The sequence below is a fragment of the Anser brachyrhynchus genome, assembly GCF_964034855.1.
Source record: "Anser brachyrhynchus genome assembly, chromosome: 1".
NCBI classification, from domain to species: Eukaryota; Metazoa; Chordata; class Aves; order Anseriformes; family Anatidae; genus Anser; species Anser brachyrhynchus.
The window spans coordinates 121,995,772-122,014,076 of record NC_137694.1 but is presented as its reverse complement, the minus strand read 5'-3'; the positions used below and the strand labels follow the sequence as shown (position 1 = coordinate 122,014,076).

Below are 18,305 nucleotides of genomic sequence, written 5' to 3'. Positions count from 1 at the left end.
TAGATGGATATAAATCCTGTATGATATAGGTGGGCAAATCAGAGACAGTGGCACCATCGCATATGCACCTTTGCTCTTCTGGGAAGTAGAACTGCGAAACCATAAAGATGAACAGGATTTCTGAAGAAACTGTTAAGTTTAAATGAAATATTTATAGCTACCTAAGTTTCAAATGAGAAGCATTACTTTAAAGGTAACCGAAGAACTCTTTAACAGCAGTTAGAGACTTCTGACAGCCAGCACTGCTTCAGGAAGAAGCTTAAAAATGATCACAAATATTGTGACACAATATTTTTTTTAAAGACAGTCAAAATTGTCTTTCCCTACCTCCAATGCAGTATTCTCTTTTCATTGTTTTGTGTAAAAGAACTTGTCGACTATGAGAAGAGACCCATAAAGAAGCTCTGGAAAATTTCGCAGGTGCAATCAAAATGCTACTGTTATTTAATCCATCAGCTCTGACATAACCACACCAATCTGCTACCATTCTACATGCCAGGTCCTGGGGGATTCACCTCCAAGCTGTCAGTTTTTTTCTTTTTCAGTTAAAGCAATTCTTTACAGGTCATTGATACACGACAGCTATAAATAAGCATCTTTAATGAGTGAAGAGGAAAGAGTCCTGGCCACCCTCATGAGCTGAATTACTAACCAAGGATCCTAGGAATAAAAAAAGAGAAAATACAGACATCAGAGATTTCCACCTACTCCGTCAAAATCCCATCGGCGGTGTCCCTTCCCTCCGGGGTGTCCCAGAAGACTCTGGCCGTCAGCTTGTTGGGCTCTGCGGTTTTCTCCTTCACGCTCGGGCACTGGATTCTCGGAGGCTCTGTATCTGTTGAAATAAACCTCAGAGAAATGGGCACCTGCGCGTCTGTTCTAGCAACTCACGTTCTTCACAGCTCCCTGCCGTTGGTGTAACCCGGGGCCGCGTTCGGGTGGCCTCCTCAACACCGGGGCTGATCCAACCAAGGCAGGCGGAGCCGAAGTACCTCTCATAACTTTCCTTATATAGTCACCATTTAAAACATATTGCCAAAAAATTACGTGCCTTTAGCTTTGAACTCTAAGGAAGGATGCCTGAGATTGTACCCACGGAGCACGGACCTTCTGTTTACCTGCTCTGCCTGTCGTACATCTGTGCAGTGTTTGTTGGGATTACCTATGTCTGTAAAGCGCCGAACATAAACCTGTCTCTGCACGTTAACTTTGCACATTGCCATGAACTTGTTGGTTATTTTTTCCTGCAGCAATGGCAAAAGAGAAGCAGCAGAAGATTGATAAAATCATCATTATTTTGCTGAGAATTGCTGCTGCATGTGATTTTCTCAAGTAATTCTTGTAATAATGCCTTAAAGGTAATACAAAGCAAAATGTAGAGCTCGAGTGAAAGTTTGATTAAGTGCTACCAGAATGCTGCGACTGTCATTCAGCAGAAAGAGACCAGTGGTGATGATAAGAGATGCTGATGTGCAGGATAAAGGTGATGCACAGCTACTTGTCTTTCCTTGTCAATACAGCTAGCAGAGGAGAAATTCACAGGTGAACCAAGTCCAAACACCATCACATGCACTGAAACATCTGCTTTAAACAACTTAGTCTCTTTTTTGTTTCTTTTTACCATCTCTTGGGTTATGCCCAAAATGAAGTCTAAATCCATGGAGTCACACACCAGGCTTTGCAAATAAGCAGTGACACGGGATTGCTTTTCACCTGCAAATAGAAGACAATCCCTAAAATGCTGCTGATATTTAAAGGGTGGCAGGCCTTGGTTTTTCATTTGCATGGCAGACGCAAATTACAAACTGGCTGTCTTTCAAAAAAGGAAATTAAACGAGAAAAGGTTTAGGTCTTTATAAAGCATCAAATATATAAGATGATTTTATAGACCCTCATATTCTAAAGCAACACAGTGTTTCCTACCAGTATAATGAGGGCAAGTGCAACCCTGCTATGGTGTTCCAGGAACTCAGGACCCCAAAAAATTGGCTTCTCCCTATTTTTTCTGTGAGAGTATTCCTCCAACCCCAAAGACAGCATCTTTGTGAGACAGTCCTATAGGAAGAACTCCCGTCTTAATTTTACGGGGGGGGGGGGGGGGGGGGGGGGGGAGGCACTGGCAAGTAAGTGTCATACCAACGTTATTCAGAAAACATGGGGAATATTACAAACTACCTTACAGAAAGAAAAACTGTGTTTTTTTCTTTTTTTCTTTTTAATAAACAATGAAATGTATATCTCCCTATAGTACTGGTATGATAACTGCTCATTTCTTTCTAGATCCTACTAGAAATTGGAGCTAGCAAGAGTAGGTTCACACTACACAGAGTACAGCAAAAATAAAGAGAGTCCTCTGAACAGCTTTTGAAGTTTCCTGTACTTTACACTAACACGCTTTACTAAAGATACATAACACACTTATTTTTTTCTTTACGCTTCTTTTAACTTATGCACTCGGTGAGGGCACACACAGATCCTGCTGTAGGATGAGTCAGCAGGATTTCCAAGCTTCCACTCCAGCTGCAGGGAGCACTTTGTCTCCTTTCCTCATGTTTCTTTTTCACTCCCTTATTTTTAGAATACATTCCTGTTATGTGTGGAGACCTGCTCACACCGTAGCCGAGAGCTCTGCCCTCCTCTGCAAAACTGCGCTGCTCTCAGTAACCCATGGCACAGATGAACTAGGGTGAAAACCAGCCAGATCTCACCACGTCTGCTTCTTGCCTGGTCAGTTTGCTGTGCTACAGCTCAGCACCCCGGTATTGACAGGATGAATTAAATAAATGTGAGGATGGAACAAAAGTCTGAGCGGTATTTACGGACCCAGCGCTTTAAGCACTTAATTCATTAGAAAGCTCATTGCATTATTTAGCACGGAGAAGACTGGCTGGTACAACCCAGCTTGGACTTCCACATCACCAAGACAAGAAATACAGCTCCTGCAGGAACCAAACCACCAAGCAGCCAGGGCCCAGGCAGCCTTGTTAGCTGGACGTAAAAAATCCTGGAAAAGATATTTTCTTCGGTCATTTCCGATGTCCCTTAGCATTCAACAGGCACTGAACGAACCCCACCAGAAAGAATAATTCCACTTTGAAATGGACCACGGGAACGCAGCTGTCTACCGAAGAGGCTCTTTATCTCAAGGGGCCTCTGGGATTGTTACGCCAAGCAGCTCCAGCTCTCAGGTCCTTTTTCGCACGTCCTCCTGCAGCGTGAGCACCTTGGCCACAGCTTGGCAGAGGGAAGACAGGGCAGAAAAAAGAAATCAATTAAATGCAGAGGTGGTGACCACAGAACACGCAGGCAAACGCACAGGTGACAAAACCGAAACACAACCCCCCAAATCTTCAGTGCAAACGTGAGACATGAGTGAGGTGCCCACCTGGAGGTTAGAAAATTAAGCTGATTCCAAAACAAACCCCAGCGGAGGTAAGATTGCTGACTGCTGGGGGGGGGTTTAGAGGAGGGGAAAAAAGATCCTGGAAGCAGTGGCTTGTTGCAGACTCTCACTTAGCACGTAATTCCTGGCCAGAGCTGGAGCCAGGACACTGCAAGGTGCTCCGGCCCCCAACGGCTGTTCTTACGCTGTTACTGCAGCATCACTGCTGAAAGACCGATGACACATCAGAGCCGTTTATTTAAGCTGTTTGGCAGAGCTGTGTAGTCAATGGGTGAATCTTGCCTGCAAAGTTGACAGCATAGGCAGGGAAAAGGAGTTTTCTTAAAAAAAATTCAGAGCTGTTCAGCCACTGCTCTTACATTCTGGTCAGATACCACTTTTCTTGGCTCCTCAGCAGCAGCAACTGGTACCCTGTCCCATGCTTGGCAGCAGTGTTGCAGAAATGGCAGCATTAAAGCAGAGGAATATTCAGCGGAGGAGTATTCAATTTTAAAGCAGCCTTTTGAACTTCGAGGAGCAAAAATGCTAAGTTTTTAAATAGCTTTTGGATTTACTCTGTTTTACGTACTTCTGGGAGTGGCCCTTACTGCCTCGCTCGCAGTTGCTTGTGAGCTTGGGGTGAGGAGAGGTCTTACCAGGAAAGAAGGAGAGGGGATGGTATTGAATGGCCAATGCTTACTTAAGAGTCCGTGTGGGGTAGGTAAACAGCCTGCTGCTACATAAAAACCCTGTCATTACTGCTTGCTGATGATGTTACCGATGGCTGGAAGTTAATTCAAAACATTAGTCTGCGTCAAAAGCATGAAGAGATTAAGAGACTCAAAAGCATGAAAGGGTGAATGAAAAACATTGTTCTGCTCTCCCCACCCCCTCCAAAAGGCACTGCTCTGTATTTCAAAACATCCATTATCAGAGCCTGTATAATTAATGACTCAGAGTGCAGAGCTTGTTTCAGGCATCGTGGCTGGAAGCTGTTCGTTTACTACCTATCCATACGATCTTCCGAGGAGGTGACAGAAGGATGACTTAGCACGGTGCAAGCCATTTACCACAGCACCTCTTAGACAATCTGCAGGAAAATGAAACCTTCATGGAAGGAAAAAAGGTGACATTTTTCAATCTTCTGGAGGAAAATACCTGTTTCAATCTATGTTACAGTGCATTATGCATACAATATTCAAGTGAGCATTGGCATTTTTAGCTAACTGATAACCGAACTGGCTATACATTGAGCTTTTTTAGTCAAAGTTATTTCAGCATCTTGAAGGACATCCTTCTCCTTACAGGAGCGACAGGAGACAGGCTCCTTTTTTAGGACAGAATACTGTAGGAATTCTATAAGGACTTCCATAAGTGACTGTTAAAACATACCTAATTTTCTTGGAAAAAATAATATTTCCCATTTTAACGAATACCTGTTTCAGCAATGATACTAGCCTGATCCCTTTCCTACATGGGTTTTCAATATTGCACTGTGAACCCCAAGCACTTATGGGCAAACATGCTAAGCAGTGCAACTAGAGTATGAACGGGTAGAGGAGAGCCCCGTGTTTTCAAGAGGATTATAAATTCGGGTCTGGAGTAATTATCCATACTTATGGTAATACCTGTGGTGTCCCCAGGTCTCCTCCCTACCTGTTCCCAGTGACATGAGCTTTACCAGCCCGTGCCTGTGATCATGTGAAACATCCCCGCTGTGCACAGTGCAACTAATTGTTCATATGTCTAGAGTAACAAATAAATAAATAATAAAAAACCCCTTGCCTTTGCATTTCATTGCTCCCCTCACGTTAATTTTAATCCTCAGTTGAAAACAAGGAAGAGCCTTTGCTCAGCCAGTTCTCTTCTGGTCCATGGGAAGCTTTGGCCCAATTCACTGACGGTGTCTTTGTACTACTGAATTACAGTAAGGGATGTGTGTTGAATCACAAACCGCATTATGCTGTTACGGTCATGTCCGGTCAGAAAAAAAGTCCCCTTCCTACCTGTCAACAGGCCAAAAATAATCTTCAACAGTTTGCTAAGTGCTTAACTTGCTAAGTGCAAGAACTGTGTGCACACAAGGTTTGAAGGGGTCCTCTCCATACCTCTGTGTGGTATTGTCAGAACTTAAATAATGGTCTTACTTTTACTGGGTTACTTGGGACTTGCAATCATATCCTGTATAACAACCAACCTGCACTTCTGGAACAAAAAAGAAGTGTAAGTGCTATCCCTAGCTTCTCTTTTTTGATCAAGCCGTATTTGCTTACCCCCTACTCTGCAAGACAGCATCCTCTGTAATAAGCACCCTGTTGCTGCAAGCAGATGAGGTTCTGAAAGTGCCAGGAAATACAGAGAAACAACATTTTATCACTCCCAAACCTAAAAAGGTTTGTTTTTCTTCCTCTGCACACACCACTGAGAAGGACACAGCTCGTTTTTGTAAATAAAAACAAGAGATACCACAAACAGGTTGGATCTAAGCAGCAGGATCATTTATACATTTGTACAACAGCAAGTAACAGGAAAACTAAATAAAATTCTACGAATGGAAAGCCACAGTGGAGAGACTCCAAAGATATCTACTAACCTAGACTGAACCACAGGCACTCTGAGGAAAACCAAATTATCATACACAAAAAAACCTGAGCATAAATATCCTGCCATCCATGAGCTTAGATTACTGGTAGCCAATTCAGATGACCATAAATTGCTTTCTTTTGTGGGTAGCTGCTGACCCTTTAATCAGAGACTTCCCAGAAACAAGAACACCAGCTGGGACCTCACTATCTGCTGAAATCTCATTAGTAAGAAGAAAAGTTAAATCTCAACATTTGTTTCTCTCCGTTTTGATGTATGGATATAAAAACAGTTATTCCAGCCGGGGTTCCAAGGAGACTGCTGACTACCTAATGCAAATTGCTGGCGTAACTCGCGTGAACTTGGCTGAAACTCAGCCTAGCTCACTGCAAGCACGCTGATGACTATAATCCACCCATATTCACCAGGAATGGCTGGAGGCCTTGATAGCAAAACCCGAATGCAACAAGGGAGGTCAGAAAAAGGGTTTAGTTTCCAATTTGTTTTATCATTAAATTATAGGCAGCATGACAGACAGCATGGCAGCACAGAGACCTTGCTAGAAAAGCAGCAAGGTAATTACAACCTAGAAAAAGAGTTACCCATGAGATCAGGGAGGGTTGTTGTAAGTGTTGTAAAGCACAGACCACTGATAGTAGCCTCACCTCTGGCGGTGTTTAAGGAGAGGTTGGACGTGGTGCTTAGGGACATGGTTCAGTGGGTGACATTGGTGGTAGGGGGATGGTTGGACCAGATGATCTTGGAGGGCTTTTCCAACCCTAATGATTCTATGATCTTTATTAAAGTGGTAATGCCTGGAGCTGACAGCGCGTGCACTAGAAAGATGGCCACTTGTGACTGAGTACTACGGGACAGAGAGCATACTGTATCCCTTGCAAAACTGTTCCCTGTTTCCAAAAAGGACAGCTGCTTTTCTTCCCCCAGGAACCAGACACAAGCACATTTTGGAATTCATTTGCAGGACCCAAGCAGGAGCAGGTCCAGAGAGCCCTCAAGATGCAGACGGAGCATCCTACTCACCCACGCAGGAAGCTGGCCGGCCGCTCCAAACCTTGTTGTCCATGCACGTCACTATGCGGTCGCCTTTCAGCTGGTATCCCGGCGAGCAGTAGTACTCGCACCTCGAGCCGAAGTAGGCGCCATCCAGACACTTGAAGCCCCCGTTGGTTGGCATGGAGAGGGTGGGGCAGCGCTTCTCTGCAAAACGGGAAACACGGATTTATGGAAATCCCACTTTTTAGAGTAGTGTCACTCAGCTACTGTCTTCTCAGAAAATGTTTTACTGCAAGAGCCCACTCAAGACACCCGAGACAAATAGCGTCAGCTTACAAAACCCATGATGGATGACATTTTAAAGAAGTTTTATGGCTCTTGTCATAAAACTCTCCCTACAAATCAACATCCCACACTCATAAAAATCCCACACTCATTATCTTTGTCCTCTCACGATACTTATCATGCCATGTACTCCTGCAACATCCTCAGGTGACAAGCCAGTCTACGTAGCCAAACAAATTGTTGATGTCTATAATACAAACGACCATCAGCAGATGGCTGTTTCCTTTGAACACCCTAGCACTCGCAGGCTGCAGCTACACCAAGCCCCAAAACAAGCAGAGCCCAGTGGCTGCCCAGTCTGGGGAGCAGCCCACACGCACGGAGCCCAGCACTACTTACGTTTGCACAGCACCTTCCCGGACCAGCGTTTGCTTGACTGACAAATGAGCTGCTGAGGGCCGTGCAGTTCGTAGCCTTTTTGACAACGAATGTCGCATCTTGTCCCCAGCACGTTCTTGTAATATTCCCCTTGAGGTGTCCTGCAGTTTGCATAACCATGTTTCACCTTAATGGGAGAGCACCATGGTGTTTCTAGCACAGAGAATTAAAAACAAAAACAAAAAAACAAAAAAAAAAAAACAAAAAAAAAACAACACACACAATACTTCACAAAATGTAAAAGGTCAGACACAAATATAAATTTATTCAAGGTCACAGAGAAGAAACAGAAAAAATATCTTATTTAAAAAGCCCCCTATCCTCAACAGTGGAGAAGTAACAGTGCTCACACAGCAGAAGGTCAGGCCTTCAAAGCCTGGCAGCTCTTTTTTATTACAAACATTAAAGCTCATAGCCAATATACTGGGGGGGTAGGAGGGGGAAATCTGTTTTTTTTTTTTTTCCATGGAATAAGTGTGCCACCATGTGGACAGAGTGATGACAGACAGAGCTTTTTTTCCCTCCTCTTGTGTTTAAAGGATGCATCTAACTTCTCTTTGGTAACAAATTTTTGCAAGTTTAATTTGCAAGTTAGCACCCAGGCTTAAAGCTGGACCGAAAAGTGGGCAAGTACAACACCTTCCTTACAGTTCTCAGCAGGTCTCTAGTGCCACACTGAAACATTCAAACACTCTCTGTATCACCAACAAAACAGCCTTCTACCAGCAAATGCGTACAGTATCACTGCCATGGTTAAATCTGAAGGCAACCGTCTGCTCCAGAAGACCACCTGAGGAGGTCTTGAGAAAGATCTAACCTTAATTTAACTGTTTATGGCAGTCATTTGAAGCTTCCCCGTGCAACGTGTGCATTCAGGCACAACGCATGTATGTGACAGCACAAAACCTGCACTTCCTCCTGTCAAATCCTTCCGAGGGTGTCTGTTCCTTTATGAGCATACACTCAGCACGCACACAGGAAAAGGAAACCAAGCTTCAGAAACCTAAATCACGCTCTAAATCCAGTTCTCACAAGTCCAGTCTTTATGTGTTGTACTCCTCACCTCAAAGGTGGGTAGGGGGCCACCTTCCCTAATAGCATAGACCCACGGCCTGGAGGAGGAGAACCACTTTCTAGTTGCTCCTGGATGCAGGACAGTGACGTGGATCATGGAATCACAGAGCGGTTTGGGTTGGAAGGGACCTTAAAGACCTTAAAGGCAGGGACACCTCCCACCAGACCAGGTTGCCCAAGGCCTCATCCAGCCTGGCCTTTAACACCTTCAGGGACAGGGCATTCACAGCTTCTCTGGGCAGCCTGTGCCAGGGCCTCACCATCCTTACTGTGAAGGATTTCTTTCTACTATCTAATCTAAATCTACCCTCTTTCAGTTTAAAGCCATTCCCCCTTCTCCTATCACACTCCCTGACCAAGAGTCCTTCCCCAGCTTTCCTGTAGGCCCCCTATAGCTCCTGGATTGCTGCTGTAAGGTGTCCCCAGAGCCTTCTCTTCTCCAGGCTGAACAAGCCCAGCTCCTTCAGCCTGTGGATGCATCTGCCAAGTCAGAGGAAAGCTGGAATTTTGCTGGGACTTCATGGATAATGCTTCTGCCAAATTTGTGGGAGAAAGGGAAACCCAAATGCCTATAAAACTAAATTTTTAATAATTAGTCATCACTTTAAAGTAGTCACAATGTAGATACTGTCTTCTTGTGAGTACTTAACACCATACCGATGGGTGCAGTATCAGATAGATCTCTGCTTCACAGAAAAAGCTTCAAAATCTGTGTTGAGCTTTGACAACAGCGTGCACTAAGAAAGCACTGCTTCTTCTGCACTGGGCAGCTTTTCAGCAGGAGTTTCCTACACAAGCAGTGACTAAGCCTGCCCCTTCTCAGCTCCAAGACTTGAGAAGGACATGTCTACAGGGATGAAGGGACTGCAAGGCAAAAGAGAGAGACAACAGGGCCTGAAATCCTGCGTGACACTGTGTGACATGTGGGATGTAGTAACAAAACTTTCAAGGTCCTAGAGAAGTCTGCCAGATAGATGGGAAAAGAGAAAAATAAAATAAAAATAAAAAACAAAGCCCTGGACAAAGAGTTTTAGCTTTCATCCTTACTAAGTCATAGGAGACATTTAAAAATAACTTCTGGAAAAAAAGCAACGCTTTGGCAGATTTTTACTTCTAACTCTTAATTCTTGTAGTAGTTATGTACATTTTTCTACATGATTGGGATCAGTTTTGCATACAAAAGCAAAACTCAACACAGGCTGTTACAGTTTATATTCAGGGTAGGATGTCTCTAGGCCATATTTGCTCCTTCCCCACAGACACTGGATTTACAGCCCACATTTTGCTGTGTTGGTCGCAAAGAAGCAGTAAGAGTACCTGAGGACTAAGATCAGAGACTCGTTATCAGGGTTTTGACTAGTCTAAGAGCTCTAGGCTATTTGGTTTCTGAAGAAGTCTTACTGCACTGTGGTATGCTTATTTTTGAATTTCACCAATACATCTGAAATCTCTTGACAAAGACACATACGTGGCATTATTTGCATCGCCACCAAATGTGCCATAACTGAGGCAGGGGGAAATCAGCAGAGGAGCCCAACGGCAGGTTGGGGCAGAGTGCAGCTCAGCTTTTTGGCCCAGCCCACAACCACTCTTTTTTTCTTCCCCACCTATCCTCCTGTTTCCTGAAAGTACTGAATGCCAAATACATACTATTTACCTCACAATATTGAAAAAATAGTTTGGTGGAGGGTGGGTTTGTTTGTTTTAGAAGAACTGATCCCTGTTCTTCAACTTAATCTCTACCCTATAGCTACCAAAATAAATAAATAAATAAATAACAGAAAAAATGAAAAAAGAAAATTTATCAACTGACTGAGGCACTGGCACAGGCTGCCCAGAGAAGCTGTGGGTGCCCCATCCCTGGAGGTGCTCAAGGCCAGGCTGGATGGGGCTTTGGGCAGCCTGGTCTGGTGGGAGGTGTCCCTGCCCATGGCGGGGGGTTGAGATTAGATGATCTTTAAGGTCCCTTCCTACCCAAACCACTCTGTGATTCTATGATTCAGGCCACTCTGTTAAAGGGTTGTATCATCATGGCTCTCTCACAGTGCTTGCTGTGAACCAAATGAAAACTGCGAGAGCCCACGAGGAGCACAAGCTATCAAGAACTAACAGTCAGTCAGCTACTGCTCAAGTCATGAGCAACAGCAGTGCCCATCTCTGCAGCCCCCTCAGCTGCTGACCCCGCTGCTGTGGGCGCAGTCTCAGACCTGCGGGCAGGCCTTGCCCGTTGGATTCACAGAGGCAGCCTCTGCCTCCTCCATCTGCTGCAGAAATCTTCCTCCTCCTCCTGAGCTAACTACACCTTTTGTATAATCACCCCTTCAGTGGGCTGACTAACCCTCCCTCCCAGATTTCAATCCCTTCTGTCTCACTCTCTTTTCTCATGCCCCGGACGTCAATGAGAATAAGGGCCTAAGCCTGAAGTCTGTACGGGAACGCCACTGACTGAAGGGGCACAAGTTGGGTAATGCACAGTGTGCCAGGCTGAGCTAGCTAGGCATTTTTTTGGCTAATCAGCTCTAATTATTTATGCCTAAGGTTTTCTGCGTACATAAACTGCAAATGAGCATGACCAATTTCCTTGGTGAAGGGCGCTAAGACAAACACACTGTGCAATACGATCGGGAGGCCAGTCGGTAAGGCAAAGCAGCTGCTCCAGGTACTGCAATCGTGCCAGAGTTTTTCTCAGAATTTTTGTGGCTTTACAAACATGCTTGCCTTGAGTAAACAACTACACTTATATTAAAAAAAAATGGCTAACAGCTAACAAATGCACAAACTGAATGCTGAAGAAGAAAAAAAGAACAACTTGCTGTGGTATCGTGGCACCTATGGTGGTCTACAGAGAGAAAGAGGGCAAGGCTACTAGGGAGGGGTAGTACTTCTTTTACTGGACCAAATGATACTGTTAGAAATAAAAAACAAAAACAGACATGCTTTTGGATGCAGATAACTGGAAGAGGTTAGGAGGAACATCTGTTTGATCTAAAATATTATTATGCTTACTCTGAAACTGAAAGCGATTAGGAGAAAATGGGTGAGGCAGGGTTCATAAGGAGGCAAGGATCTGGGTTTGGACCAACTGATATCACTGAATAAAAACCAGCTAACTTGAAAAGCTTTATGTGCCTGAAAGCACATCAAACAACACTACAAAGTTTCAGATCAAAGCCTGTTTATTTTTAAGTGAAGGCACATACTGTTTTTCAAAGGCTAAGCAGCTACGTGTAGTATTTCTGGAATATTAGGGCTGCATAAGGGCTGGAGAGGTCACACATCTATTCCCTGCCTCAAGACAAGATCAGCCCTGTTCCTGGAGGCTTTGGCTGTAAGAGAGGCTCCAAGTTTCCTGGGCATTCTTCTGGAGCTTCACAAGGGTTCTGTTCAAGCAAATGAAATTTGAGTTTTTAGGTACAAGTCCTTTATATTTTTTTTCTGTTTAATGGACAGTTCTCACCGTTCCTTAGCGATACAATAGGCTGCATTATCATTTAGTAGTAAAACACTTCAAAGACTCAGCTCTATCTGAAACCACTGGAAAAGAGACCGCAAGCAGAAATGGCCAAAGCCACAATGTTACCTCTACAGCTGGGGCTACTGTTTGTTCACTACAGTGTTTGAGAAAACATGTTAGGAGAACCAGGACCATCGGAGCCGTTGGCATTAGAGCAGTGATGAACACAGGAACTGCTGTGTTTGGGAAGCTTTTCCTCGTAAAACGCGATCCAAGACAGCCATGCCAAGTGGCAGGAAGGAAAGCATTTTTGAGAGCATCGTTTTCCCCAGCCCCCTCAGCCCTGTTTAAACATCAGTCTCAGTTTTCCTTCGTAATCAGCATGCAAAATGACCTGTTGTACTGGCGGGTACACCAGCCAGCAGAGCAGCAGGTTCACCAGGGAGGGAGGGAAAAGCTCTGTAAAAATGCTGCAGATACAGAAAGTCTCAGCAATGTTTCTCTGGAAAGCTGAGCAAGCTGAAAAACATCCAGATGGAGACAAAAGGGTTTGGTAGGAGGTCAGTTCCCTCCCATAAACTGCCATTTTTTTTGTTTGCACGTGTCTAATATGGACAAATCCGTGTGCTTGCTTGTGCACTGTTTAGTGTGCATGTGTGCAAAGAAAAAAACACAGCACTGCTCACGTATGTTAACACAAGTTAAGCAATCTCATTTAGTTACTTGCTACTGGGAAGTTTTGTTGACCAAGCAATAGGCCATAACCAAAATGCTGGACTGCACATTCAAGGAGCTGCTCTGAACACAGCTACTTAGGCCATTTTTCCTCGCTTTGTCCTTCTCTACTCCCCTTCCCCCTGTTACCAACTTAAATAAGTATGCTAATGAAGAGCGAGCCTTTTCTGCTCCATGCTTTATACTCTTAGATTCACATTGTCTGATCTTCAACATTTGGCAGTAGAGCTTCCAAGCTCGGGGTAGTTTTTAATATCTGTGTGAATGAGTCATTATGTTTCACTTACCCCAGTGACATTTTGGCTGACATTAATATAATCCATTTTGGATCACCGTACAAAAGGAATTTATACAGAATCCGCATTTTAACTACTTGCCTGCCCTGGCATGAATTGGCATTGATTTATCTTCATGATCTCTGGGATTCTTTTTCTAAGGGTCCACAGAGGGTTACATGTTAAAAGGCAAAGAAAAATTAGTTTACACAAACAAAGCTTTAGAGAAATATGCATCTGGTTTAAGGCAAAATTTTACATGGAAGTATTTTACTGTGAGGAATGTAAGAACTTTATGAAACCAGCAATTTAACCACAGTACAACTGCTGCTCAGAAATGTCTGAATTACTTTATGACTTACCTCTTCTTTAGGGCCCATTAATTCTCTGTGAAGTAGCACTAACATGCAACACAACACCAACATCCAGTGTTCTCAAGTAATCAAAACAAATACATTACAATTCTTGAATGTTCACAGACCAGTTTACTAAAAAGCAATAGCTGGCATTTAAAGTGACAAAACAAATACCAAGTTTCTTTATTGTTTGGGCTTCTGATGGATTTTGGCAGAGGAGAGCCATATTGAGATGGACTTTTTCAAGAAAATGGGCATAGCAAATAGAAGATTTACAACTAGTGGCATAAAGTTTCTCAATCTTGCTGAACAGAAAAATCTTCTAGAATATGGAAGAAAACCTGAATTCACTTTATAAACATGCAAGCCTATTCACTCCTTCATCCAGCTACAGAATTTGTTTTACAACATACGTGTTCATTTGTTAAACACACTTCACTTAACATTTCAGGTAGCAAGTTTACCTGAAATGAAAACTATTCTATGGAAAAAAATCATGAAAATCACGTTCTCTTGCATGTACTTCTATACGTTACCATCAATAGGCCCAGGTTTTTAGTCAGCTTATCATTGATGGTTTTGTTACGATGTATGAAGAAGAAAGAAGAGAAGCTCTTCACAGATTTTCATGATCTTGCAGCCTGAACTACCAAGAGCCACAGCAGTGCAAAAGTTACTTATTCTGTGCATGAGTAGCGATCGAGACTTGGTCTAATTTCCGTTGTTAAAAAAAGGTAAAATGTAAATCTTGATATCAAATCCATGGGAAAACAAAACAACAAAAAAACCCATGGAGTTGGATCTGCAAGATTTTATAATCCATGAAAAGAAAAAGGAAGCCCTCAGCAACCAGCTGATCCTCAATTAGCACATAAGCGAAGCATTCACCTTTATATCTACTGCGTGCATACACATCTTCATCGTCTTCAAGGGGTGAATATCCCGATCCTACAACAGAAAAATAAAGAGAGAAAAACTACAGCAAGAAAGGAAATATAAATTAAGAATAAAAGAAAGCTTTGCCAAAAGACATGCAAGATTAGGATGCAATAATCTATGCAATGCCATTAGCATGGGCTTCTCCGAAGCTCAGATTCACAGCAGACCCAATTTATAGTGAATTTGGAAGGGGCAAATTGATTTGATAATCAAGTGAAATGAAAATCTCTCTCACAGCTCCTAGAGCTATGTCGTGCAATGCCATGCTGCACAATTCACGTCACAGCTCCTCTGCTTTGGAAAGCCCACCCGTCAAGAAGTTGATCTCTTGAGCAGAGGAGGCACAAGCGAAGGGCCACACCAAAGATTTCACTATAAAGTGGTTCCACAGTGTAAGTGGCCATCAGGCCATTGTTAACAGTCATCAGGCCAAACAGCAGAAGTAAAATGTGTGTAACTCAAGAACAACCCTCGTTTACAACCTGTGTGATCTTCACACCAAAACCAGAACACTGAGTTACGTTACCTGCAAACACAAGTTACACTCATATCAAAAACAGTTTGCTATCAAGCAGTCTTCTGTGGTTGTTCAAAATAAATTGTACATTCCTGCACTTCTAAAGATCTGCACAACACCTATAAGTTTTGTTATAACAACGGTAGAAACTGCTTTATAACAATCAGAAACCGTTCAGAGTGCAAACCTTAAAGTCATTCATCAATAAATCATGGTGACCATCAATAAAGCCTTCAAAAGATTAAATGACATTTGTTTAAAATCAGAAGCACACCATCCAGTCTGAATTCTAGATAAACCTTCTCCAAGAAGAAGGGCTCACGCAGATTTCTGTTCTGCAATATCTTGCTAAAAATTTGGCATGCAACGGACAGATGCTAAGGAGGCTCAGCACCACTCTACAGCAGCTTCTCACAGATGGTATCCCAAATTACAGCTGCAGAGATATCTCACCACCTGTTGCTGAGGTCCAAGACCATGGCTTGTATGTAGTCCGCTGCTTAGAATAAGGCTAAATAAAACAATTTAAGATCCTCAGTAAGCTACTGATTTCATGTGCAAAGCACGCCACTTTCTGCTGAAATCAAACCCATCAGACATTAATGACTTGGATGATTTAGTATTAGGATGAAGGAGCTACCAAAGCAATGTTTGTCTCACCCACATGACTGTCAGCATCTATCAAGAGACTCCCCACAAACCAGTAACACTTTTTTCATTACCCCACCAGCCTCTGGACAACTTAACTTTGTTCCTTCAGGATTTTTTGTACAGCCAATGCATCACTCCTGCATCACAGCATTTTTGACCTTGCTACCCTCCATACATGTTTCCATTTATGCCACTGTCTCTAAATTTCCAGCCTAGGCCACCAGCTGGAAGGAAGCACACGTTCTCCTCTGCCCCACCAGCTGGGCAAAGGCAACCCCTCTCCTCCCCGCACAACAGCACAAAGCAATTAGCAGGCTAAGCCAAGGAGCTAAAAGCCATGGCAAACCTAGCTTCCCTGATCTACTTCCTCACCATTTCATCCAAAACCCAGGAGAGAAACCCAGCCCATGTATCTGGAGCTGCTGCACGGGAGAAACCACAGTGCATAGGGTTCTTCTGCAACGGGGCAGGTCCCTGCACAGCACCAATGCAGCACTGCTCACCAGGGCTTGGACCACCTGAAGAAGAGACTCTACATCGCCCGTGACCCTTCCTGCTGCATTACTTGAATGTCAGGCACAAGTGCCCAGGATTCATGACCTTGGTGTTCAGCAGCACCTTCTGGGAGCTGCAGGGAAGAGGGGGACGCGTGCACCCCATTGCAGACCAAACCCTTGCACTGATATTACAGCTGTGCAAAACACTTAGGTTCCTGCATTGGAAAAAAAAAAAAAAATCAAGAGCCATGCCTGCAATAAAAGCAGTAAAAAAATACAATTCATCTGATTCAAAGCTTACTGTAATCACTGGGGATCCCTCTGCCAGTTTTCAAAGGCTTTGAGTTCACTCCTTGTGGAGCTAACTTCCAGTTTCTCCCCTGAAACCTGGGGTTTTATGCAGCACAGACTTCCTATCGCTTGGGAGCTGTTTCTCTGGATTTTTTATTTTTGTTGTCGCTGTCGAATTTTTGATGCCTAAACAGCAACATCTTAAAAACTCCTCAACATAAACTTTGCTGCATTTGAAGTCTGAGCGTGTAATATAAAAAAGCAAGCTGTGATCCCTGAGGGCTCCGTGAAGACCTTGATATGTGAATGAGCACCTCTCTCAACATGTATTATTCTGTCAGAAATTGGGATACTCTTAGCTAATTACTCAGTTTGAGAGTTAAAAATGAAAACAGTGAGGTAACATTTTTTCTAATTGTCTGAATTCTACTGTGCAGTGACTTTAGCATTTATACATCAGCATAAGTTAGGGCTATGTGAGCTCTCACATATTTATCTTTCCTTAGATAAGAAATAATTAAATGCTTTTGAAAGTCCTCTAATAAAAAATGGCCTTCAGAGGTGTTCCTACCCTTGCCCTAAAATAAGGCTCTGTTCTTCATGATTTGCTGCCATACGCTGTGGATGAAAACAAATAGAATGAACATATCCAGAAAGCTATTGTTTGACATCTTCCAATTCCAGCACATTTTATAGCTGGAAGTGAGAAAGCAGTCAGGTTTCTTTTCTAACGAGCAACGTTTCATTACTGTTAATAATCATAGCAGGCCTGGGTTGGGGTAAGTGCTGAGAAGCTTTTCCTTGCTGTCCATTTGGAGGGGCCCACTCCCATTTTCCCTTGATGTCTTCTCACATCACCCATGGGAACTTTACGTAAGTTCAAAATCAACTACCAAACCCTGTGAAGGTAAAGTACTCGTCTGAGTTCAAAGTGCTAAAATTATCACCGTACAAACCCCAGGTGTTTCAAGGAAGGAGGACGAGCAACGAGCTGCTTGACAGACATCTCACATCACGGGACGTGCAGCAAAACCCTACAAAAACCGGCTGCAGATTTTGTTCAGGCAGATTACAAGCAAGACCCACAAAGTAACACTTCCATTTTATCATGAACCTCCCATGAGATTAACCTATGGAACTTGATCTGTTTATGTCAGGAAAAATGATTCGTTCATTCACAAAATAATTACTACACTTTTATGACCAGAGGTTATACACGAAAGCTTTACCTTTTCTTATATTTTATCTTTACCTTTTCTTATATTTTATTAGGGCACAGTATTTTAATGAAACTTCAGGCAAGCTACTAGAAAATGTGCAGTACTGTCTGTTATTGACCACTCAGTAGTCTGTGCTGAATTAAGAGATCCATGGATAAAACTGTAAAACAGAGCAGGACAAGTGGTAACAGTAAGCATTTAAGCATGCTGATGGATGTAAAAATTCTTGTGTAACTAGAATTCATGAAAAGAAATACGATCTTTCTCCAAGTATTTACATTTAGTGCTCAAACTGGCAACCTAATGAGACGCTCAGACACACAGTAGTTACTCATTGCACTGAACGTGAATCAGAACATTTCAAGAGCAACGTTGTCTTTTTTGTGCTTGCCAAATCTCCTCCAAGTGTGCTACAGATGTCAGCTGTCAAGGCTTCACCAATTTTCCTCCAACAAAACTTTTAAGTATCTCCTTAAGTGGCCTCACCAGCCTCAGGGAGGCCGCTTGTTTGACCCTAAATCCACTCAAAATTGTTTGCGGACATTGACATTCGATGTCAGTCATCTAACAAAGTATTTCGTTGCTTTTGTACCA

The 18,305-nt window shown here is 43.2% G+C and overlaps 1 protein-coding gene across 3 annotated transcripts in view; it reads right to left on the bottom strand.

The window, feature by feature from the left end:
* SRPX (sushi repeat containing protein X-linked) overlaps nucleotides 1-18,305 on the bottom strand; it is a 48,773-nt gene that overhangs the window by 8,625 nt on the left and 21,843 nt on the right. Inside the window, exons 2-6 of one of the 3 annotated variants that reach the window (XM_080576281.1) lie at nucleotides 14,485-14,544; nucleotides 13,343-13,397; nucleotides 7,664-7,855; nucleotides 7,007-7,183; nucleotides 709-835 (exon numbers count right to left, since the gene is read on the bottom strand). In XM_080576281.1, coding sequence (XP_080432407.1) covers nucleotides 709-835; nucleotides 7,007-7,183; nucleotides 7,664-7,855; nucleotides 13,343-13,397; nucleotides 14,485-14,517 — 584 coding nt within the window. In that variant the 5' untranslated portion in view covers nucleotides 14,518-14,544. The remainder of the gene's footprint in view (nucleotides 1-708; nucleotides 836-7,006; nucleotides 7,184-7,663; nucleotides 7,856-13,342; nucleotides 13,398-14,484; nucleotides 14,545-18,305) is intronic. The other 2 variants (XM_080576283.1, XM_080576282.1) reach the window with 2 other exon arrangements.